The 25604-nt window shown below is 39.3% G+C and overlaps 3 protein-coding genes across 3 annotated transcripts; 1 reads left to right on the top strand and 2 right to left on the bottom strand.

Moving 5' to 3' along the window:
• Nucleotides 1-4168: 4168 nt before the first annotated feature.
• Nucleotides 4169-13145, bottom strand: brcc3 (BRCA1/BRCA2-containing complex, subunit 3). The gene is made up of 8 exons (XM_060936527.1): nt 12948-13145; nt 12727-12847; nt 10616-10702; nt 8988-9076; nt 6734-6789; nt 6245-6376; nt 5815-5858; nt 4169-4842 (listed from the first exon to the last, which is right to left on the bottom strand). Exons 1-8 carry the CDS (start codon nt 13050-13052, stop codon nt 4694-4696), a joined length of 783 nt encoding a protein of 260 aa, XP_060792510.1. The 5' UTR covers nt 13053-13145; the 3' UTR covers nt 4169-4693.
• Nucleotides 13146-13360: 215 nt separating this feature from the next.
• cmc4 (C-x(9)-C motif containing 4 homolog (S. cerevisiae)) lies at nt 13361-14421 on the top strand. The gene is made up of 2 exons (XM_060935263.1): nt 13361-13618; nt 13699-14421. The coding sequence occupies exons 1-2, from the start codon at nt 13561-13563 to the stop codon at nt 13857-13859; spliced, it is 219 nt and encodes a 72-aa protein (XP_060791246.1). The 5' UTR covers nt 13361-13560; the 3' UTR covers nt 13860-14421.
• Nucleotides 14422-15923: 1502 nt separating this feature from the next.
• fundc2 (fun14 domain containing 2) lies at nt 15924-22975 on the bottom strand. Its single transcript, XM_060936528.1, has 5 exons — nt 22904-22975; nt 20361-20505; nt 19715-19790; nt 18366-18494; nt 15924-16502 (listed from the first exon to the last, which is right to left on the bottom strand). Exons 1-5 carry the CDS (start codon nt 22920-22922, stop codon nt 16425-16427), a joined length of 447 nt encoding a protein of 148 aa, XP_060792511.1. The 5' UTR covers nt 22923-22975; the 3' UTR covers nt 15924-16424.
• Between the last annotated feature and the right edge of the window lie 2629 nt (nt 22976-25604).

Genomic DNA, 25604 nt, shown 5'->3' on the forward strand with positions numbered 1-25604 from the left:
GTTCGATAGTGTAAAATTGCAAAGAGTTTGAACATATCATCATCTACAGTGCATAATATCATCAAAAGATTCAGAGAATCTGGAAGAATCTCTGTGCGTAAGGGTCAAGGCCGGAAAACCATACTGGGTGCCCGTGATTTTCGGGCCCTTAGACGGCACTGCATCACATACAGGCATGCTTCTGGATTGGAAATCACAAAATGGGCTCAGGAATATTTCCAGAGAACATTATCTGTGAACACAATTCACCGTGCCATCCGCCGTTGCCAGCTAAAACTCTATAGTTCAAAGAAGAAGCCGCATCTAAACATGATCCAGAAGCGCAGACGTCTTCTCTGGGCCAAGGCTCATTTAAAATGGACTGTGGCAAAGTGGAAAACTGTTCTGTGGTCAGACGAATCAAAATTTGAAGTTCTTTATGGAAATCAGGGACGCCGTGTCATTCGGACTAAAGAGGAGAAGGACGACCCGAGTTGTTATCAGCGCTCAGTTCAGAAGCCTGCATCTCTGATGGTATGGGGTTGCATTAGTGCGTGTGGCATGGGCAGCTTACACATCTGGAAAGACACCATCAATGCTGAAAGGTATATCCAGGTTCTAGAGCAACATATGCTCCCATCCAGATGACGTCTCTTTCAGGGAAGACCTTGCATTTTCCAACATGACAATGCCAAACCACATACTGCATCAATTACAGCATCATGGCTGCGTAGAAGAAGGGTCCGGGTACTGAACTGGCCAGCCTGCAGTCCAGATCTTTCACCCATAGAAAACATTTGGCGCATCATAAAACGGAAGATACGACAAAAAAGACGTAAGACAGTTGAGCAACTAGAATCCTACATTAGACAAGAATGGGTTAACATTCCTATCCCTAAACTTGAGCAACTTGTCTCCTCAGTCCCCAGACGTTTACAGACTGTTGTAAAGAGAAAAGGGGATGTCTCACAGTGGGAAACATGGCCTTGTCCCAACTTTTTTGAGATGTGTTGTTGTCATGAAATTTAAAATCACCTAATTTTTCTCTTTAAATGATACATTTTCTCAGTTTAAACATTTGATATGTCATCTATGTTCTATTCTGAATAAAATATGGAATTTTGAAACTTCCACATCATTGCATTCCGTTTTTATTTACAATTTGTACTTTGTCCCAACTTTTTTGGAATCGGGGTTGTAGATGTTTTTCAAAAATCATTGGATTTGAAACTACAGAGTTATAATGAATTTGGTTCAGGGACTTAAATCATGAGTGTTTAATTAAAAACATTGAATTAACATCTTTTAATATTTAATTGACCTTTTATAGTGTTGATTTGTGTTCAGACTGACTTAAACCCTCTTCATTAACACTGGAAAACAGTTTGTTGTGCTCACAAGCTATTAATCCACTAATCCTTTGTGTTCACTTTCCAAACACTGAGCCTGATGTGAAATCACAATTCGGCTGTTTCTCTTCTTCCTATATATATATATATATATATATATATATATATATATATATAAAGAAAATGTCTTATATGTGATTTATATCATATAAATGTAAACATACCTTATACTTTATACAGTACAAGTCAAATATACAAAGTTACGGCATTATTATAATTATTAATGTTTTAACTTACAAAATTGTGCTGCACTGTGAAACAAGCTTCAACAAGTCCTGATGCTTTAACATCATTTGATCTGCTTGACAATTTAAAACAGATCCTCTGGAATTTAGAAATACACTCACCGGCCACTTTATTAGGAACACCCGTACATCCACCTGCTGTTTGATGCAGTTCTCTAATCAGCCGATCTCTTGATGCACTGAATCATGCAGATACCAATCAAGAGCTTCAGTTCACAATGTTCAAACATCAGAATGGGAAAAATTGTGATCTCAAAGTATGACTTTCTTTCTTTCACTGTGGTATGGGTGTTGGTTTGAGCCAGATGGACTGCTGGTTTGAGTATTTCGGAAACTGCTGATCTCCTCCTGGGGTTTTCACACACAACAGTCTGTAGAGTTTACACAGAATGGTGCAAAAAACCATTTTTGAGCGATTGAGTGACAGTTCTGTGGGTGGAAACAAACGCCTTGTTGATAAGAGAGGGTCAGAGATCAGAAAATAGTCAGATTGGTTTGAGCTTCTTTTTTTTGCCAGGAAGGATATAGTAACTCATATAATCACTCTTTACAACCGTGGTGAGCAGAAACGCATCTCAGCATGCAACAGCAGAAAGAAGAACACATTGGGTTCCACTCCTGCAGCCAAGAACAGGGATCTTTTAGACTCAACAAGACTCCTATTAAAGTGGTCGCTGAGTGCACATATGTCTGTATTTAAAACGCTAAGATTATTAACACTATACAGTATTAATGAATAAAACTCATCTCCACAGATCTACAGGCTGAATCTCAAATCGTTGGTTGCAGTGAGGAGGTTCGTATTCAGACACTTCTGTTTGTGTTATGATACTTCCAGAGCATTTATCCACTTTAAATTTAAACATGATGTCTTTTTATACTTATGAACAAAAAGCTGTTTAATACACAAGACTAATCACAGGCACCACAAATTACTAACATTAATCTTTTGTCGCAAAACCACTGCGTTGTCATTTACACCTTCGAGACGTCTACACAGAGAAATAAATCACTTACTTCGGCAAGATGATCCCACTGATGGGTCCCTTCTTCCTGCAAAAGCTTAATTATTGTCATTTCTGTTTCCTCTTTACTTTTTACTTTAAACTGGGTTTCAAAAGCTGACATTTACATGAAAGCTGTGCATGACATAACTATAAATTAATGGCAAATATATAATAATGAACAAAATAAAATAAACAATGTGGATAAAAATATTAGAACTTACACTGACAATTGAAATTTTAAGAAGTAGTGTGAAAATTATAACTTTGAGGTTTGGACAATTTAGATCTAATCTAAAAAATCTTTAGTGATATCCATCACCAACAGCTTGAGCAAAATGATTTAACACACTGAGAGTTTCTAATTATAGAATCCAGACTGTTGAATAATTCAGCAGCAGAATATTTGAAGGATTGATAACCCGACTCGGATTATATTTCAACCGTGTGAATGTTAGATTTGTTTCTCATGTTATGTCGTTCAAAATTACAGGTAACTGTTCCTGAGCTACGATGGGCAAAATCCTTTCAAACATCTGAATACAAATCATTTATCTGATCTTCTGATCAGAGGATATTGTTCCCAAAGACTTCTGATCAGTCCATATGCTTTTAGACGTCCCTTCTTCTTTTTTTGTCCCTTGTTCTCGGTCTATCTGTTTTCCCTGCTGCTTTCAGGTCGTGCTGCAACTCTTTTCACATGGCTGCTGCTCGTCTCTTATCTTCCTCATCATTAGTCTGTGAGCACGTTGTGAAATCTTGTGTGCTTCACCTGTCCTGGGATGATTAGTTGTTATTAAATCAGCTTTCCAGCTTCATCTTATTGAACTAATTGGAGTGGCGGGATGTTTAAAGTCTTAACTCTGGCTTTGTAGCCTTTTCCTTTTCAGTATTGTTTAATATTAATTATATTGTTCCTGAGAACTTTAGGAAGCTCCTTCACCATGATCACTACTTCACAACCAGTTGCAACATTTTCCATAATTTGCACAAAACCTTTTTTGTAATTTTATTAAAGGGGCAGTCCACCCTTCCCAGAATGCTCTGTGGTAAGTAACGAGTCACCATTTTCACACCCATCGACATCCCACTGTTTTACATTTGAAAAACATTCAGCAACAATTCAGAGACATCACAAGCCAGAGATCATAAACTGAAAATATTTTGTCAAAGTCGTTATATTTTAAATTATTTCCACTGATCTGTTCCGTTTCCGTATGGTTATTCTGTTATAACAGACCAGAACCGGCCTCGGCCCTCTTGCAGTCATCCACGAAGGAAAGAAAACGTCAGGGATGTTCTATTCAAAACCTCCACACAGGACATGTAGATGAAGAAAAAAAATCGAGATGAGTTTTGAAGGGACAGTGAATACGGATCAAAACAAAAACAATGAATCGAACTCTGGGAAAAGCAAGTCGGACCTTTAGCCCGACTGAGTCCTGTTAGCGCTGTGGGACGAGTGGAACATGCAAGAATAAAAAAGCTGAGATAATAATAAGAGGTGCTGCCAAAAAAAAAAAGTTGAGAATTTGAAAACTTCAACTTTCCCAGTTTATTTCGCATCATATTATAATTAGACATATTTGTGCATCGTTCGTGTGTGTGTGTGTGTTTTTGAGGACAACAAAATAGTACTAACATTACATTTTGCTCATGAGGACATAAATGAAAAGGAAAAAAATAAAAGGACATAAATGTGGAACAAAATGTAGGCAGAAAAATATTTATTAAAAAGAATCTACTTACTTTTCTGTCATCAGGTGAGTTCTGGAAACAATGACCAGCAGAAATTGTGCAACGTCATTAACATCGAGAACATCAACAACAACAGCAGTGTAATAAACATCATAAAGTGGTGATTAGACACTGTGTCTCTCTCTCTCTCTCTATCTACTTGCTTTCTTCCTCTCCTCATAAGCACTGATTCCTGATCTCGAGTTTGCAGACTGACAGAAAGGCCACGGTGTTCAGTGCACCAGCTGCTTTAGACGAGAAACTTAAAGTGTAGAAGATGAAGCCTGGAGCTGCAGCACGGTGATGGTGATGGTGGTGATCATAACGAGGCCAGCTCCTGAGTCAGTCTCTCTTTCTCTTTCTGCAGCTCCACGATGCTCTTTTTGTTCTGCTCCAGTCGATCCTCCAGCCACTGCAACAGCGGCCCGCTTACTGCTGACATCTGACTGCACAGGTTTTTGGTGAATACTGACACACACACACACACACACACACACACACACGCACGCTATAGATGAACACGTATTAAAATATCCTTCACAAAACACCAAAAGAGCTTCACACGCTGACTGACATTTATATTACAACTCTAACTGCAGACACGACGACTCATACAGCCACAAATACTATTATTAAAACTCCTGCTACAAACACTCTCTCACACTATTACAACAACTACAGCTACTAGAACTACAACTAATATGACAATGAGTTGTACAACTACTACTGCGGCTAATACGACATATAATCTGATCCCTACTACATTTAACAGTTATTCCCCGAAATCGAGTCGTACATGAGCTGATAGGCGACGAGGCACGTAGCACCAAGTTGTCTATAATCCATGCATGATGAGACTGAGTGGAATAACTGTTATATTCTCTCCACATTCACTGGATTTTGAGAAACAGAACATTTTTATTTTTAGCAAATTCGATAAATAAAAACTTTATACAAAACGTCCGACAAAATCATTTCTGCTTAGAATGTAAACAAACCGGCAAAAGGACAGGAGCAATTTGTGAAAAATGCGATGATAATAATTCTTGGAAAATAAAAAAAGATACGTTCTTACCATCAAATACTCTTATTCCATATTCTGTTGCAATTTTTTTTTGTATTTTTTGGGGTTTTGTTTTTGAGTCGAGTTTTTATTTCGTCCTCGGTTGGTTCAGCAACACGCGCCGCCATTTTGTTTTTCTCTACTCACGATATATGAGCTGATATCCTAGTAGTAGAGTAGCCAATCAGAGCGTGTGATTGCTTGTATCCAGTGAATGTGGATAGAATAATAACTATTAATAACTATATAATATTTTCAAAAAGAAGTTTACAACACACTTTCCAAATTTAAAACAGATTCAACAAACAAGTTGATAAAAAAGGCCATAAAATCTCTCAGAATTTGTAGAGCACATTTATGCAGCTAAAGTGTTGTACCTGAGCCATTGTGTATCTTTGTGATTGGATCCAAATGAGTTAAACTACAGAAGAAAAAAAGAAAAAAAAAAACACAGAGAGAGAGAGAAATACATTCATTTAGTTTTTAGTTCATTTCCCCTGTGGTACAAGTTTCATAAAAAGAAATCGAATCATTATAACGAGCAGCACATCATCATCTCTGCTCTTAATTACCATGTGACCTTAGCGTAGAACTTCCTGCATCGAGCTCCACAACAATATTACAGAAATGTGATTTAAACACATTATGCAGTGAATTTTGATTCACTCCAACCCCCAGGGCACTTCAGTTTGTTTGTTTTATTTCATCATAGTCTCCATTTTTCTCTTTCGGTGTTTAATAAATCCGCTGACTAAAACCCTCCGGTGGATTCAAGGAACATTCTGGACAATATTTTGACGCTCCCACCTGTGGATCCTCCTGTATGTGTCCTGTTCCTCTTGACACAGAATTCTGGGAAGTTCCACTGCAGATTCCAGACACACTTTACCAATGGCCTCGTGAGGAACCACGTGGACTGGAATCTCGATCCTCTCATACCTCGTTGTAATACAGAGAAAATGGTTTAATAACACAGCAGTACTGAGGTACCGAGTGCACAAATATAAAGCGAGTAATGAGGTCATTAACTCCTAATGTAGCTTATTATTCATTTATCCATCTTACAAGCATAAGAAAGGGGAAAATGAAGCTGATGCAATTTAGATATTTATGATTTTTTTTTTAATCAATCAATCTTACATCCTTCAGGAAGAAGCCATGATTTAACTCATGAATAAAATGTCACTGATCGGGTTAGAAAAATGAAATAAAACTACACACACACACACACACACACACACACACACACACACACACAGGTGTGTGTGAGAGAATGAAAAAATGTTCATTACTCACTCTGAGCCTTTCTGGGCTTGCACTGACTGAAAACATGTGTACAGAACTCGACCGGTCTAAAAGAGAACCATCATTAAAATGAGCAAAGCTGAAAAGCCATCATCAGCCACAACACGATTTATAAACGAGAAAAAAAAAAAAAAAATCAGTCTCCTCTTTTTGTTTTATTCATTGATTTTACGTCGCTTTATCTGTGAACAGTGAACCTGCTGTTCTCATCTTTGTTGATTTCCTGATACACTGCACTCATGTAGGAGTTCAGTCTGGGTGTGAAACGTTCAGGCCGCGGTTCCAGAAACCGGATTTAGAATCTTAATGAAAATTATCTTGTGCACTGTTATTGCACTAAAATCTCTGTTATTCCACTAGGGGGCAAAAGAGAACCATAAACTATCTAAAGCTACTGAATAATAATAATAATAATAATAATAATAATAATAATAATAATAATAATGTGCAAATTCAACTATACAGTTTTCAAAAGAACCTAACAATTAAAACAACTTACTAAATATTAGATAATAATAATGTATAAAAGTAAATATAGCTCCATTAAAAAAAAAATTAGAAAAAGGAGTTAATTCATCTAAATGCCTGTTGGAAGAGGACTGTTTTTGACTTACTCTTGAAAACATTAAAATCAGTGGTGCATCTGAGGTCGTATGGCAAAGAGTTTCATAGTTTCAGTGCAGCAGCCATAAAGGCTCCGTCACCAAGAATAGGCCGAGTTCTAAAATGTGAAATGTGCGAATTATACAGTAAGTAAGTGTTTGTGTGTCAATGAATGAAAAAATGTTCATTACTTACTCTGAGCAGTTAATATGTAATAAAAATGTGTAATAATTATGTAATAATGTAATAATGACAGTGTGTTCGCCCCCCTGGTGGGCCGTGAAGGTACTGCAAGTGAGCAGTTTACAATCAATTTTAAAAAATAATAATTTTCAATTTTGTAACAGTTTTAAATTACCATAGATTATTTATGATTAAATATTTACATTTAAAAAAGTAATCAGAACTTTATAAAACAAAGCCACGGGATTTAAATGACATTCATTTATCTGACTTTTTTTTTTGAATCTGTGATGTATTTCGTACCTCATCATTTGCAGATTTAATTATCACTGTAATGCCAGAAGCCCACATTCACATAAACTTGTGTTTGTGAAATAAAACAATATAAAGGGAAATACTTCATCTTCGTCTCGTGTGTTGATCAGAATTGCAATTAAAGGTTTGGGTGGGCCAGGGAAGATTTTCAGATTTCACATTTGAGCAAGGCGTCCTTCAGTTTTGGAACAGCTGCAATTTCTAATTCTTAAACAGCAAGATTTAAAAAAAAAGTCTCTTACCAAAAGAACATATTTAGTGGTTTTATGGCAACAGGGAGTGATTACTTATACAATCACAACAGTGAAGTTTTATAAATGCAGATAAATGATGAACACATTTAAAAGTTGTTGTTATTGTGTTTTTGGTCCAGCCTCCTCAACATTAGACCAAATATATTGTTATCTAAAATGATTAAAATTTAAGTCCTAAATTATAAAATTCAGAATGAAAAAAAATATAAAGTGACCCAGGCTTTTGGGTGTCAAAGTTCATGATATGAAAGTTTGTAATCTGTGCTTTACATACAGAAATAATTATTTATTGCTTAACACAACAAGCCATGAATGTCAACTTTTATACACCATATGCAACGTTAGCAGCGTAAAAAAGGACGTTAGTGTGCTATAAATGTTAATAACTTCCTGAAGTCTGGTCTCCAGCTGCTCAGTTCTGGATTTGTCCATTTTTGGTCGAGTTTTGGTTCAGATCAGTCAAATTCAGGCTAATACAGGTGTTGATTATTTGCCTAGATTTTTTTTTTAAAGCATTAATTAATACAAGTCTTAGTTACCGTGTTCATGTTAGTTCTGGTGTATTAATGCTGAAGTTCAAGGTTTGTTAATTAAAGCATTAAAAATGTCAGTGAAGAGAAACTTAATGCAGTTGGTATGTAACGATGCAGTGATTTAAAAGGCAACGAGTGAATTTCATTAAGACAAAAATCATAAACTGTTCTTAACTCTGATTTTTTTAAGTCCTTCCTTACTTCATCATCATGAAAGAGAACACTCAGCCTCCTGAGATTCTGAACAAAGTCAGTCACGTATCGATCAGAGGACACGGAATCAATTCGTATCGTATCAGATTCGGTCGTATCATCAAATATCGAATCACTGACTTATGAATCCTGCATTTCTCTTACCTTCGTGTTCTTATCTTCAATAAAGCAGGAAAAGATGAGACCAACAAACCCCTGATCCATCATCTGGTACATGGCCTGGGTCCTCACATCTGCACAGGGGGAGACACACACACACACACACACACACTCAATGACACCTTACTGAGGTAATTATTAGGATAGAACTCAATGTAGAAACATTAAACAATGAAAGAGTCGCATGTTATTGTACACTGATTAAAGGCAACTAAACCGTGTTAAAGACCTGCACGTGTGGATTTAAAGTGACAGACACGCTGCTTTAAGAACATATGATTCAGCTCCATAATATTTAGCAATTCTTATGAAACATACTGATCCTAACTCAGCAATGCTGCATAAACATGAGCGCAGAAAACAACACACGAACAAATGTGTCTGACTCATGAACCTGTCATACAACATCAAAGTGAGAGCAGGATTATCTCTGGTCTCAACTCCAACAGATATGCTCCCAGTCCTTGCTGGCTCGGGCAAACATCACACTCCAGCATCGTGCGTTGAAGCGTGCTCCCAAGGCGAACCAGTCAGGCAGCCCGGTCCCTCATCCACCCTGTGATGCTCTTCCTCAGAGAATCAACCACGAGTACTTTGCAGTTGGTGCAAAAGAAATTAGCAGGACTTCCCCGCATCACCATCCTGGGTAGAGGACAGATGGAGGAAAGAGTGGCAGATGTGCTACACCAGCCTACAGAGCTTTATCCAAGAACCATCTAGTAAACCTGCTGGTTGCCAGCTCCCACACCACTCATGGGTCCGGCTCAACCGGTTACGTGCTGCCTTCAGCAAAACCTGTTCCTTCCTCTTCAGAATTGGAAACCGCAAACCATCAGACATCTGACTGAGACCTGCCTGGTGTACAAGCTTCCTCACGGCCGCAAAGGGTGTCAGCCCTCGACACTGACACCCTTCAGTGGCTGGCACTTACTAACTTACCCATTATGTTACAGGCGTTTAGCGGACCCTCTTATCCAGAGCGACATACAACAAACCCAGAGCAGCCTGAGGAGCAGTTGGGGGTTAGGGGCCTTGCTCAAAGGCACTGCAGCCATGCCTGCTGATCCAGGGAACTGAACTGGGGACCTTTTGGTCCCAAAGCTGCTTCTCTAACCCGCAGGTCCACTAGGGATCCCATATAATGGATCACACAAATGATGATAAAAGTGAGAACAAATTTGAGAAATGAGCTTCAGCTGCTTTCACAGGGACGTGATGTACACGTTTATGATGTTTTTTTCCTTTTGTTATTAACAGCGTCGCCTAAAACTACAACAGTATGGCTGTTAAATCAAAATGCAGTTGAAGGTTTTCTTCCCTGCATAAATAAAAACAGCCTGAAATGACCAGTGTCCTGAAACAGTTTACTTTAACTACGAAAAAGACAGCGAGTCGACTACATTTTTTTAATGGTCAACTTGTAAAATTAAGTCATGTGACCCTTAATATCTTAACTGTTTCTCTCGAAACTCTGCACTTCACTGAACTTTTACCACAGCTACATTAAATATATACATACACTCCAGTTACTCCCTACATACTTCTTCAGATTATGGATATGTGGTGTGTGTGTGTATTCTGCAGGTGTTGGAGAATGCCCGCATGCCACTGACCAACGTGTGATGGCCACACAGTGATGTGAGGATGAGAGTGGTACCATCCCACTACCCGTACAGGACGCCCCGTCATATCAGCCAACCTGTGCTTTAGGTTAAGAATAAAACTTCCATCTTTATTTATTTCATTTTAACATAATGATGAACATCACAGCCTACTATTATGAAAGGGTTTGTACCTATAAATAACATCAAATGGAATCTACTGGCTGAAAAGTTCAGACATTAATAAAAATATATATTCTTGTACACCAACCCCACCGTGCCGCCCTTCTGTGGTTTATCCCAGTGCTTGACAAAACAATAAAAACACCCTTTCACAGTCAGGAAACCTACAGTGAACCTTCAACTCGTAGGCAGCACAGTGGTGTAGTGGTTAGCATTGTCGCCTCACAGCAAGAAGGTTCTGGGTTCGAGCCCAGGGGCCGACAGGGGCCTTTCTGTGTGGAGTTTGTACATTCTCTTTGTGGGTTTCCTCCAGGTGCTCTGGTTTCCCCCACAGTCCAAAGACATGCAGTCAGGTTAACTGGCTGCTCTAAATTGTCCATAGGTGTGGGTGGTTTGCTTCCCAAGCCTGCAAATGGGAGAGCTGCATCAGGAAGGGCATCCAGTGTAAAACTATGCTCCAATTAATATGACATGGCAGTGACCCCACATACATAAGCAGGACAAGCTGGAAGAAGGGAGTGATTATTGTACACATTTAGACAATGTGCAAAAAATGTTTGTTTTAAATAGTTTGTTGATAAAATAAATGTGTACTGAGGGGTTTGAGAAGAGCTGCTCTAAATAACAAGGTTAGATTTTATCCATCTGTTAGAAAAATCCCTGGCAAGATTAACAGAGTCAGACTGATGGGGATGGTGAGTGATGATGATGGTGAGTAATGATGATGATGGTGGTGGTGGTGGTGATGGTGAGTGGTGATGGTAGTGGTGGGTGATGGTGGTCGTGGTGATGGTGAGTAGCGATGATGGTGAGTAGCGATGATGGTGGTGAGTGATGGTGGTGATGAGTGATGGTGGTGATGGTGAGTGATGATGGTGATGGTGAGTAGCAATGATGGTAGTGGTGAGTGGTGATGGTAGTGGTGATGGTGAGTGATGATGGTAGTGGTGATGGTGAGTGATGATGATAGTGGTGATGGTCAGCGATGATGGTGGTGATGAGTGATGGTGGTGATGAGTGATGATGGTGAGTGATGATGATAGTGGTGATGGTGAGTGATGATGGTGATGGTGAGTAGCGATGATGGTAGTGGTGAGTGATGATGGTAGTGGTGATGGTCAGCGATGATGGTGGTAGTGATGGTCAGCGATGATGGTGGTGAGTGGTGATGGTGAGTGATGATGGTAGTGATGGTGAGTGATGATGGTAGTGGTGATGGTGAGTGATGATGGTGAGTGATGATGGTAGTGGTGATGGTGAGTAGCGATGATGGTGAGTAGCGATGATGGTGGTGGTGAGTGATGATGGTAGTGGTGATGGTGAGTGATGATGGTAGTGGTGATGGTGAGTAGCGATGATGGTGAGTAGCGATGGTGGTGGTGAGTGATGATGGCAGTGGTGGTGAGTGATGATGGCGAGTGATGATGGTGGTGGTGAGTGATGATAGCAGTGGTGGTGGTGAGTGATGATGGTGAGTGATGATGGTAGTGGTGAGTGATGATGGTGAGTGATGGTGGTGAGTAGTGATGATGGTGGAGGTGAGTGATGATGGTGAGTGATGATGGTAGTGGTGAGTGTTGATGGTGAGTGTTGATGGTGAGTGGTGATGATGGTGAGTGGTGAGTGATGATGGCAGTGGTGAGTGATGATGGTGAGTAGCGATGGTGGTGGTGAGTGATGATGGTAGTGGTGATGGTGAGTGATGATGATGATAGTGGTGAGTGATGATGGTAGTGGTGAGTGATGGTGGTGAGTAGTGATGGTGAGTGATGGTGGTGGTGGTGGTGGTGAGTGGTGATAGTGAGTGGTGATGATGATGAGCGGTGATGATGATGGTGATGATGGTGAGTGGTGATGATGAGCGGTGATGATGGTGAGTGGTGATGATGATGGTGAGTGGTGATGGTGAGTGGTGATGATGAGTGTGTAGTGAAAGGATATCTCCGCTTCAGTGGAGGCTGCAGAAAGCTGTTCAGGAGAAATCTCTACTCGGTCCTTCCTCTTGTCAGACCGCCGCAGGATAATAACCGAGTGGATGTGGACAATGCGATTTGTGTCCACCTGTGAAACGATCGTTAATTTACATAAATCTCAACATGGAAAAGTTCGAGATGAAACTCAATGCAACAAATTCATCAGTAAAATATTTTCACTACTTCACCTCTCCGATGCACAGCCCCATGACTTCCTCCTTCTCTGTACTCAAGGCGTGATTCATACAGACGAGAAAAGCGTCGGACTCTAAATGCACCGCGCTGACTGCCATGCTACTGATTAAAACAATCAATTAAATCCGATCTCTCCAACTCTAATGTTTTTCCTGTTTGCAGTATTTCCGCATTAGCGTTACTTCTTTGTGTTACAATCAAATGGGTCCGGGAACAACACCAAATAATGATCGTTTAATTAAATATGTGCGTTGTTTAAAAAAATACATCATCAAACCTATATAAAACAAAATACATTTCTAGTACACTGACACTGCGTTTGTAAAATAAATATCTCTCTAACATTTTAGTTTAATTTAGAAGAAATTCGTTTCAGGTCGGAACTAAATAAGACGTGCACCAGGCTGTGCCATGGCTCACAGTGTCCCGAACGAGTTCTTTCCTCGCCATGTAGTGCGCTAGGTCTTAGATACAGGCTACTGCGCCGTGCCCTAGGTAGTGCACAGTTATAGGGAATGTACAAGTTATTAGTGTTTACCCAACACCGTTGCGTGAGTTCTTCAACAGACACAAGCTTCAGAGTTCGGCCTTTTTCTCGACGAGCAGATGCCGCAGAAGGATCCGTGCCAGAAGCAAGCGTGCGCCATACAGAAGTGTTTACAAGGTAAACCTGGATTCATAGCAATATAATTTACACCTTAAGCTCAGCTCAGCTCACCTCGCCTCCTTCTGTGTGGTTGAAAGCGCAGAGCTACTCTGAGGAGCGGTGTGGAGACGCGCTGAGGGCGATGCGGAGATGCTGTGAGCTTCATGCAGCCCACGAGTCTGTGTGCTGCTCTGGATTTACACAAGAACACAGAAGCACAGAGGACAAAACACACCGAACACGACCAACTACAAAATAATGGCACCTGTTTAAAGCATGCATACACCGTGAGACCAAAAGTATGTGCGCCCCTGACCATCACATCCATATGGTTCTTCTCCAAACTGCTGCCACAAAGTTTGAAGTACACAGTTGTTAAGAACGTCTCCGTTTGTTGGAACTCCGAGTCCAAGCCTGTTCCAGCATGACGATGCTCCTGCACACACAGCACAGAGCTCCATGAAGGTTGAAGAACTCGAGTGTCCTGCACAGAGCCCTGACTCAACTCAACATCCACCTTTGGGATGAACTGGAACCTCCTCAGCATCAGTGTCCGATCTCACTAATGCTCTTATAGCTGAATGAACACAAAGCCCTCCCGGAGGAGAAGAATGGAGCTCATTATAACAGGAAAGGGGAATAAATCTGGAATGAGTTGTTTTGTTTAACAAATACGAGTGTGATTGACGGGGTGCACATACTTTTGGCCATATAGTGTATAAACAGTGGTGTGTGGATGTTTGATTGTTTCAAATAAGCCTCTTTGCATATATTGTTCTAAAAATATGCTTCAGTGCTGATTAAAGGAAAATTGAAGAAAACTTGTATAACCCCGAGTCTTTATTACCTGTATCGTTTGCTCAGGTGTGTAAAAGAAGAGTGGCATGAAAAATGGGTGCTTTCATAAAAGTATTGTAAAATGTTTTTACTCAAAAGTACGGAGCCAAAAACTACTTGTGTGAAAGTCAGAACATAATCATGAAAGAGTTTTGGTTTTTTTTTTTTTTTTCAAATAAACCATCAAAAACTCTGGACGCATTTGTTTTGGGGTTGTTTGTTTATTGCTCTCCTGCACTGATCATCCAGACACAGGTCTGTGCTCACACTAGCCTCAGATCACTCTTCTTAACTGACAGGAGTGGAACCTTAATGTGGTCTTCCACTGTGGTAGCTCATCCACCAAAAGGTTCAGAGATGCTTTTCTGCTCACCACGGTTGTAAAGAGTGATTATATGAGTTATATCCTTCCTGACAAAAAAGCTCGAACCAATCTGTCCATTTCCCTCTGACCCTCTCTTACCAACAAGGCATTTGTTTCCACCCACAGAACTGTCGCTCACTCGCTCAGTGTTTTTTGTTTTCTGCACCATTCTGTGTAAACTCTAGAGACTGTTGAGTGTGAAAACCCCAGAAGATCAGCAGCTTCTGAAATACTCAAACCAGTCCATCTGGCTCAAACAGTGAAAGAAAGTCACACTTTGAGATCACAATTTTTCCCATTCTGATGTTTGAACATTGTGAACATTAACTGAAGCTCCTGATTTGTATCTGTGGAATTTGATGCATCGTGCTGCTGTCGAGGGATCGGCTGATTACAGAACTGCAGTAACGTGTTCTGAATAAAGTGGCCGATGTGTACTTATTGTCAGTTCATTATGACAAAAGACAGAGTGGTATACAAACATGACGGGCCGCTCTGTCTGCCGTGAGCCATAAACACATGCCTCAGCTGAAGGAGAATTTAACACTCATTATTGTCAAACATTAAACATTTTTGTGTTGGGGTGAGACAAAATAACTTCCACTTCTGTTTTTCAGCTTTAACTCTGATCACTCATTTCATTCTCCCAGATACCTGTGCAATTGACCTTTTATGGAGTTTTGTAGGTGTCGCTACATGCAAATGAGCTGTCGGGAATGCACTTCACAGCTGATCAACATACACGCAAGTACAAAGAAAATCAGCATTACTGAAACTTTTGTAAATCCGGCGGAAAAACTGAGTTTTGTTTGACTTGCGCAAACATTTACACACAACTTTAGTCAAACATTGATAAACAAAGCCCACTGATGGTATCGCTGCTGTTTAGACTTTTATATTTGACTGTCCGTGGTTTGAGGTGAGATATCTTTTCATTTCTCATGATAAGGTAGCGAGTGTGTTTGTGGTTTGGGACGCAGCCCAGAACGGTTCTTTAATGTCTATTGACTTTTTTTTTTTCAGTATTCAGATTCCAAAACTGATACTGAAAACAAATCCACAAACATTTATATATCAATTTGACTGGAAGACAAAGCCAAGACATATCGCTGAGAACAACTGTTCAACTTTAACTGTTTATTTATGGATATGAAAAGACAGAATTACAACGTTGTTGAATCCCATTTAGTGGCTTCTTCAAAATCCAGCTTTTCATAACCCGCTGAAGGGAAATTTCTTTTTAAATCGATAATATTTGTCAGTTTACACACAGTGCTGAAAGTCTGCCTGATGTACATGTACATATCTTTGCACATGAAGATTTAAATATGTACCATGATCTTTCATATCACAAAATATAATCCAGAATGGTTCAAAGAAAATGCAGCATCAAAGAGAAAACTAATCACTAAAATGTGAAAATAATACCAAAGGCATGAAATCAGTGCAAAATGCTGGCTGTTTCATGAGAGAGAGAGAGAGAGAGAGAGAGACACACGTGTATAAACACCACCTACAATGTATAAATAAAGTCATCACAGAAAAGAAAATATATTTGTCGCATGCACTTAGTTGACATTTCTTGTAGTCCTTTAAGACCATGTGACGTGGACGAGAGGCTTCTTACGACGCCAGACCAAGCAGGAATCCGCCGATGAAGCCTCCTGTGAGGACAATGTTCTTTTTCACGAACATCTGCACCTTTACAGAAGAGAAGAGGAGTGAATAAGAAAACTAATTCTTTACAGAATCCTGAGATTACTGATAATTTAGCCGAAGACCTGTCTGCCTCTTCCAGGAGGTTACAGATTTCTCATTGTTCAACAAATGAGAATTTCAATAAGATCTTTTCAACATAGAAATAGCTGCTGTAGCATAAAATCAATCGGTCTCTGAGACTGCACTCCTCTGAATGTTAAGATTAAGACCCCTTTAAGTCGTTCCTTAAAAGTCCTTCACGCTTATCTAGGAACCTTTAGTGCCATTTTGAAGAATTCTTAGCCCTAAGATTAAATTCTTTATGGTCAGAACTGAAGAAAGACCAGAAGATCAAGGATGTAGTAGCTCATCAAAACACCCCGACAACCAAAACATCAAACGGAACTGAAGTGTGACGATGTGAGAGAGAGAGGACCAACCTCCACGACAAACTGTTTACAACAGGAGCATCAACAAAGGACTAACTTTTGTTCCTCAAGTGAAGATCGACCCAAAACAACAATCAGAACTGAAATCAGATGAGAAATGAGAGAGGAGATACAATTCTAGTGAGAGGCCTGAAAAATTCGTTAATTTGGCCTAATTAGTAACTCGTTAGCAAAAAGTTTGACAAAACAACGACTAAGTTCTTTCAAACAAAACAACCAGAACGGAAACCCGTGGAGAACTGACGACAGAGGAGATACGATTTCACCGAATTGTGGACAACAGACGCCACGCCATGGCAACAGGTCACCAGCCTGATGGACAGATGAGCTAAAAAGGATTGTACTCCAAGTACCGTATAACCTCTAATGAACGCCCCCGGGGGTGTTACATTTTTCAAAAAGCGGGTGTTTATTAGGGGTAAAAAAAAAAAAAAAAAATCACAGTTGATCGAATTTTTCAAACCCTAACATAACTGCTCTACTAATTTTCCCTAACTTTCATACGTTTTCTAGGTGAAAAGTTGTCGAATTAAGTGTTTTTAAAAATTGATTTTTTTATTCTTTGGGGCGCTTACTGGAGTGTATACGGTAATGCAGGTGTTCATTCGGCGAGGAAACAGCCCAGATATAGCTCGCGTGTCAGCTGGCTTTGATCTTTTCGCCGACCACTGTTACGTCACTCACTTTGCATAAAGCTCCCTTTTTGCCGAAGTCACGCGCCTCCCAGATAATTTGATCTGATCATTCTGTTTCTAATCGTAAAGATGGATACACGTGTTGAAAAACACAAATCCTACACTGCGAGTTTTAAGCTAAAAGTCGTAAAAACAGCGCAGGAGAAAGGAAAGCACTTTGCTTCTAAACTCTACAAGATCGATCGTAAACGAGTCCGTGAATGGTGCCAACAAAAACGCAAAATTGAAACTTTGGCAGCCGGGCAGAAAAGGGCTAGTGGTGCAGGTCGGCCTCTGCGGTCACATTGATTGTTTTATCAGAGTCGGAACAGGAGGTTGACAGCAGTGATTCAGAGCAGGCATCGACGGATTGTGATAGCCCAGGACATTGAATTCGTATTCGATTTGGATACTGGACTTGGATAGAAAACCTGGGGTATGTAAAACTGTTCAGACTGTTAGTTTTTTTTTTTTAATTTTGAATTATTATTTTTTTCCGAAATATAGGGAGGGGGCGTTCATTAGAGGTTATACGGTATTTAAAATTTCTGCCTTGGAAAGCCGTTTCAGTCGCTCATAAACACTTGGGTATTTCATCAAAAATAAAGCTGGATTATATCATCTGGACAAAATTTTAAACAAATAACCACTTCATTAAATGAATTCAATCAATTTCACGCACAATCAGGCGTCTGTGTCGCCCCGTCCGGCCGAGCGATCGCAATCAGACCTCACTCAGTTACCTCTTGCACTTTTGTCTTCACTTCTTTACTCGGTTTCTCCGTGTTCAGTTTGAGCTGCTTCTTGGCTTTGTTCACGTCCTGCTCCACTCTCTTCCAGTCAACTGTAATGTATCCGGTGTGATTAGCAATCTGAAAAGGACAAAAATAGACCTGAGCTCAGACCTGTACCATGTCAGAGGATCAGTAAGACAGCAGTAGGAGTGCAGTGATGACCAGAAGGTTGTGAGATCCTGATACTGAACCCGTCCTCATCAGACAGCTGTGATCTTCAGCAACAGTTTCTCAGATCTGCAGGAAGTCCAGAAAAGCCATGGGGCTTTTTTTTTTTTTTCCTTCTTGTGATCTTGTAATTACAAAAGTTGTTTTCTTGAGATAATGATTTTTTCCTCATGATTACCATTAGGTCTGGTGGAACGACGCAGTGTGAAGTTTAAACACGTTTAAATGTTTATTCCTCTGCCCAGTTTGTCGTCATGAATTATAAAAGTCTCAGCTGAAGTGAGCATTTGTGGAAAAAAAAAAACCCTTGTGTTCATCAATCTTTTGATCGATAGTTTCTGCTGTTCTTGCTTTCAATGATTTCTCGTACTACCAAACATCAACTGACTATAAAAATGTTAAAAGAAGCGTACAGAGTTTTGGCATTTACTGACGACCAAACCGTACAGGCCACGCCTCTTCCTATAGAGATCTCTGCATCCGTCATTCCACCAGACATCAACATTGCTGTAGAAAACAGCAGGTGAGTGAAAATTCTGCTATTCTTAGTCACTTCTCGTTAATCTTTTTTCTATTTATTTTTTCCATGAGCGAATGGATAAATGCTCTCACTACAAATAAACAACCTATTTGATTACAACCAGGAACAGAAAGCTCAGGTGTGTCGATCCACTGGATGCTGTTGTAAGTACATGTGCTGAAGGGGTCTGATGAGTAAAAGCCCATCCATCCATCCATCCATCCATCCTCCCTCATGTTTGACAGTGTGAGACAATTTCCAAATTAATGTACAGAGACTCAGAAATCTGCAACTTCACCATCATGGACACTACAGTGGTCCTATACGCTCAGCAGCCACTTTAATGGGAACTTGTTCTTGATCCCTGTTCTTGGCTGCAGGAGTGGAACCCAATGTGTTCCTCTTTCTGCTGTTGCATGCTGAGATGCTTTTCTGCTCACCACGGTTGTAAAGAGTGATTATATGAGTTACTATATCCTTCCTGGCAAAAAAGCTCAAACCACTTCAAATCTGTCCATTTCCCTCTGATCAAGGTGGATGTAGGGGTGTTCCTAATAAAGTGGCCAGTGAGTATGTATATATGTGCACCTAAAACTTTATATTGAGTTACCTGAAGCAAAAAGAAGCCCCCGCCTACAGCCGACGCTGCAACTTTTCCGACTTTCTGAAACAGGTATCCTGCACACCTGAAACACGAACACGTGCTTTTAATAGTTTTTCGATTATGTTCATTATGTCTTATATTAAATATAGTTAGTTTTTTTTTTCTTTTTTATCAGACATCTAATTTTTGGGTTTGTTTACCTGACATGTTTCGACGTACAACTTCCGTCTTCCTCAGAGTGTCACCGGATGTTAATTGGTGACGCATCTTTTATCAGCTGCTGTTTCTGAAGGCGTGGCCTTCCTGTCTGGTTTGACAAGTCTCCCATACCTGGAGTGACATCTTGCAGGGGACGAACAGACAGTATAAGGCGTGACCGACCTGTCAAACCAGACAGGAAGGCCACGCCTTCAGAAACAGCAGCTGATAAAAGATGCGTCACCAATTAACATCCGGTGACACTCTGAGGAAGACGGAAGTTGTACGTCGAAACATGTCAGGTAAACAAACCCAAAAATTAGATGTCTGATAAAAAAGAAAAAAAAAAAAAAACTAACTATGCTTTTAATAGTGTTTCATAATAAATGCTAAACTGTGGCACTTTAAATAATACTTGGTCCATTTTCCCTCAATTTCAGATCACATTACTCACCACCCAGTCACTCCACCAATGGTGAGTTGTGTTGCTACTGAATACTTCTCGGCAGCTGGACCAGAATTATTCCCGAACGTTTTGCTCCACCATCTCTGCTTCTTGACCTGCTCAGCCAAGTCGATCACGTCGAAGGTTTCAGTGTCTGTTACAACAAGAACATATTTAGCATCACTAGATTAATTACTAACTTCAACTACTAATTCAGTCCGATCTACCTGTATTTGTAAACCTCAAGTTTTTCTAATATTATAAATTCATATACATTTAAAGCATTTACCAAGCTACGTCCAATCTTGAGAAAAATATTTCATCTCATACTAGTCCTGATATATCACAGGGTTAAAGGAAACCATCAAGCTCTGTTCGAGAGGAGGTAATATGAGAGAGAGTGAAGCTGAAGCCCTATTCAGATGGGATTAAATGTCCATGGGGTCATTTCCTCTTTCACAGGAGCCGCTCTGTGATTTTATTTCTGGACATGTCTGTGTTTTTCACCAAAACTCAGCACTTGTCTGATCATTTTAGTTCAGATATACATGATTTTCTATGCAGATGTTTCTTGTGTTAGAAAAAAAAAAAAAAAAAGATGTCTGTCTGCTGCTACTTGCTGTGTTTAGTCTCGTAGCACGTTTATCAGTGATGTATCAGATATTAAACACTTCCTGAATCATAAAACATTAAATGGATGCTTTAGAAGAGGCGCTCAGCCATACACTCGGTCTGTACAGTAAAACCTCGACTACACACAATACCCAGGGAAGAGAAAGAAAATAAACTCCTTCGGAACAGCAAGATCCTGGAGGACGATTAAAGGACGAGTTATAACGCCAGCTACAGATATGAAGGATTATTTTATATTTCACATCCACACTATCTTACTTAATGACTCTTACTTTTCTGTAAATGATGACTAACACTGACAGCTCTTTAAATATCTGGCCTCATGACGCACTCGACTGAAACATCCTTTTTTATCAAAAATGTAACCTGTTAGAAACTCGCTCCTCCTCTGGATCAGTTTACTGCTGTCTGGATGTCAGAGTTTTATCACTGAGAAGTTATTGCACACATCCCTTGGAGAAACTAATCCTGTCTGAACAGGGTGAAAGAAAACAGAGATGTTGAGTTGATGGAAAAAAACAGCTTGTTTTTGTCTACACGTGTTAATATATTCGTGTACACTACATATTTAACATCTTTTCTTACATATCTGCACTTACACCTAACCCTGGGTGGCACGGTGGTGTAGCGGTTAGCGCTGTTGCCTCCCAGCAAGAAGGTCCGGGTTCGAGCCCCGTGGCCGGCGAGGGCCTTTCTGTGCGGAGTTTGCATGTTCTCCCCGTGTCCACGTGGGTTTCCTCCGGGTGCTCCGGTTTCCCCCACAGTCCAAAGACATGCAGGTTAGGTTAACTGGTGACTCTAAATTGAGCGTAGGTGTGAATGTGAGTGTGAATGGTTGTCTGTGTCTATGTGTCAGCCCTGTGATGACCTGGCGACTTGTCCAGGGTGAACCCCGCCTTTCGCCCGTAGTCAGCTGGGATAGGCTCCAGCTCGCCTGCGACCCTGTAGAACAGGATAAAGCGGCTACAGATAATGAGATGAGATATTAAAAGGTAGAGTAAGAATTGATGAAACAGCTTGGCCAAAGAATCAATCACTGGTTTTAAAAAATGTCTCGTTTAAGGGTAAAAATGCAAAAGAACCGTTTGAGAGTCGGTTCTTGTTCGTGACAAATAATGACTCCCTGAAGAGTCGGAATTCATCACAAATCAATCCTAATCCTTAAGGGTAAAGGGAATCTCTATTAAAATAGATTTTCGTATGTTGTGCTATTTTCTGTGTCTACTTTATTAGGGCGACATTATCAGAAAACTATCCTAAAAATTGATAATTTTACTATCATTAAAATATATAAAGAAGCATGTAGAGAATCGCGCATGCGCAGAATAATTTCTCAGAGTGCCGGTCATCCTTTCCATCAGACATGGTGAAGAGTTTGTCATTAAACCCGGAGTGTATAAAGACTCATTGTGAGACATTATTGCCTTCTTGTTGGGGTTTTTTTTTTGTCATCCAAAGAAATAAATGTTGTTGGCTTCGCTGATCAGTGGCAGAGGATTTCCCCGCAAAGCCTCAACCCTGCGTCATTTCAGCCCTTCACGGAGCGTCCCCTCACCAAAGTTTGGCCAAAACTGTGACGCTAGAATGTTCTGGAACCTCACTGGTTCATCTGGAGCAGTAGCTCCTCCAACAGATATACACCAATTCCTTATTAGCTTTAAAATAAATCACAATAATTAAATTTAAAAAAAAAAAACAACGCTTCTCCTTGCATATCATTTGTTCCTTTCAATCTTACGGCGCTAGCGTAAATCTTGCTAGTTGACTAGCATCAAGTCCGTGTCGGTACTTTGAAATACAATAAAAGGAGTAAAGCACGATACAAGAATTCCCTTTTAACTTATAACTCTATTAGATTTATTTATTTGTAATTAAGGCTGTTCTTAAGAAGAAGGGGAACGCCAGCAGCAAATCCTTACCTTTCTTCTTCCCAGCCATTTTGTTTGTGTTTCCTATCCGGACGTTAATCCAGGGCACACTCGTTTAGTCACGTGACCCATACAGTGACTCTTAGATTTTTTTAAACGAATTTTAATTTTTCACAAGTTTTAGCTCATAAATAATCACCTGTAGAGCTGTGAACAACAAGAAAATCTTTTTAAAAATATGTTCAAATATATGCTACTTTTATGAATTAATGTAAACTTTTTGTGACTTCATTATTTACTTTTTTTGTTACTTGAAACTTGTTATACAGTATTGCATAATAATGATGTAATAAAAAGGAATTATTATTATTATTATTATTATTATTATTATTATTATTATTATTAATTTTTGGAGGAGATTAAGTAGGCAAAATAAAAGTCTTGCTCATAAAATACTAGCGTTTGTCAAGATGGTGGCTTTTAAGGGTGTGGTTCAGGGTTTCTGAACTTTTTTGGACACTTGAAAAGAAAATTATAAGTGGGTATGACTCATTACTGCGAACCCAGTGGTGCAGTTTATTTCAGTGAACCATGAAGACGCTCATTACAGTGATGTGATCATGAGGAACGTGTTCTTAGGGATGACCCGAAGTGGTATCTGAACCACCTCTCATCTGTCATCAAATCTCATGTCTAATAAATCATTTGAGTCATTATTTCTCAATAATATTCACAATAAATTATTCTTACGTCACAAAATGTAGTCTGTTAACAGTAAACATTGATTGCTAAGCCACATAGTAATCAAAGATTGGGGTATAATTTAGAGTATGTTTTAAGTGGTGTTATTTAGTTCATTAATACAGAATTTAATGAATGTGCTGCGTTCACTGGAGTGTATTTAAAAGATTTTACAACAGAAACTTCACGTCACGTCTTGACAACACCATCAATATTGATAAAATTGCTGTAATTCACGTCTCAGAACTGGATATTGGGAAAGTCAGCCATGACTAGGCTAGATTTAATGTAACGTGGCTAAGATGAGGGTTGTTTTGACATCAGGAATCATTCTAGGCTGCTAGCTTACATTTAAGTGTTTATAGTTATTATTTTATCATTTTTATGGCTGATGTGTGGGCTGATTATGACTTTCTTGAAGTGGTTGAGTTTATATACGTGATAGTGTATGAAAAATAAACTGATTAAAGAAAGAGAGAGAAATCCAAAAACAGGAAAATTAGTAACATGGATGAAGAAGGGATTATGATAAAGTTCCTCATTCATTCATTCATTCATTCATTCGTTGATTCTTTAGCATTACACTTCTTCCCTACATCTCTGCTGAAAAATCCAGCATGTTGTGGTCAGCTACTTGGGGGGGGGGGGGGGGGGGGGGAGTTTGTGCTTCTCAAGCTCTCATATGACTTGTCCAGTTTGTTCAATCAATGTTTGAGATTTTCTAATTGTGTTGTTTTCTGTTTTTTATAAAAAGTTTGCCGACGAGGTTATATCAGTAGCTGTTAAGTAAACTGGTTTCATTTATCAGTTTGGTGAGCTCACGCTGTGCTTTAGTAACTGAAAGCTGGACTTTTCAGCAGCAAAGTTTAAAAAAAATCTTTATCTCTGAAATATAAAGAATTGAAATGATGAAATAGTAAGAGGAAGAAGAAAAGAAGAAATCTGAGAGCACCAAAACGTGGACTGATTTGTGATTTTTATTTTTATTTCAAGTTCATTTATATAGTTTAATATAAAAACAAACATTCATTTTACAGAAACGGACAGTAGTTAAAGTGATGAAGGTGATGTCATCCCTGACCCAGTAATCAGATGTAGCTGTAGTCAGATATCACACAGACCCTACACTGAGTACCAGGTCACAGAAACACATCAGAAACTAAAACCAGATGTTTCTCAGAGAAACTGCAGAGATCTTCAAGAAGAGCTTCATCTCTTTCAACATTAAACTTTAAAATAAAATAAAAAATCCTCTCACATCTCAAAACAAAACATCTTTTACAAACAAGTTCTTGTGTCATATTTAAAACCTGGTGTGTATTTATTGGTGTATGTTTGAGTTTATGTCCTAAATTCAGTGTTGGATGTATGAAGATGATTACAGTTCTCTGGAGTGTGTTCGAAAAAAGTGAATGTGAGTGAATTTTTTTTTAAAAATCTACACAAAGACCCTGTTGAAAGCAAAGCTGTGGTTGAAGGCATTCATGAACATGCTGGATCCAAAAGAAAGCACGAATAAAAGTGAAACTTCTCACTGCTTGTGAGTTTGTTAGGGGGAATACCACAGCCTGTATGCTTTATACATGTGCTTTACCAGGTTATTTCCCAAAAAACAAACAAACAAAAAAAAACATCCACATATGAATGAACTGACCTGAAGTGGAAATGTGTCCACACTTCCGTGTCCCTCAAAAAGATATCTCTCTCTCTCTTTCTGTGTGTCTTTGTTGAAACTGTTCAAGAGGGGAAAAGTGTCTTGTGATGATTTCTAGGAAGTAGCACAAGTTATTCTTTATTTCCATGAAGATTATACAACAGGCTTCTTTATTCTTATGTTAAAAGTTGAACATGTTAGAGTTCTCATACTGGAGATATGATTAATGTTGCAACCATCATCATCATTAATAATAATCAGATTCACATTTCTATATTATTTTAGATGTTAAATTGATTGGTCTTCAGAGTAAAACTTACTGTACGTTGCTGAGAGGTTCTTCAGAGCTCCATCCAA

This window comes from Neoarius graeffei, chromosome 12 (assembly GCF_027579695.1).
Source record: "Neoarius graeffei isolate fNeoGra1 chromosome 12, fNeoGra1.pri, whole genome shotgun sequence".
In the NCBI taxonomy this organism is placed as follows: Eukaryota; Metazoa; Chordata; class Actinopteri; order Siluriformes; family Ariidae; genus Neoarius; species Neoarius graeffei.

Bases quoted from the DNA above. Each gene is read 5' to 3' on its own strand.
- brcc3 (XM_060936527.1), bottom strand. From the start codon at position 13,052: ATGGCAGTCAGCGCGGTGCATTTAGAGTCCGACGCTTTTCTCGTCTGT. The intron at 9,077-10,615 runs GTCAGTGGCATG...CCCCCTGTGCAG, and splicing joins TGTGTGGCCATCACACGTTG to ATGTGAGGACCCAGGCCATG. The intron at 4,843-5,814 runs GTACAACACTTT...TGTGTGTGTCAG, and splicing joins AAAGATACACAATGGCTCAG to TATTCACCAAAAACCTGTGC.
- cmc4 (XM_060935263.1), top strand. From the start codon at position 13,561: ATGCCGCAGAAGGATCCGTGCCAGAAGCAAGCGTGCGCCATACAGAAG. The intron at 13,619-13,698 runs GTAAACCTGGAT...TGTGGTTGAAAG, and splicing joins CATACAGAAGTGTTTACAAG to CGCAGAGCTACTCTGAGGAG.
- fundc2 (XM_060936528.1), bottom strand. The intron at 19,791-20,360 runs GTGAGTAATGTG...TTCGTGTTTCAG, and splicing joins ATTGGTGGAGTGACTGGGTG to GTGTGCAGGATACCTGTTTC. The intron at 18,495-19,714 runs GTAACTCAATAT...TGTCCTTTTCAG, and splicing joins GGGGCTTCTTTTTGCTTCAG to ATTGCTAATCACACCGGATA.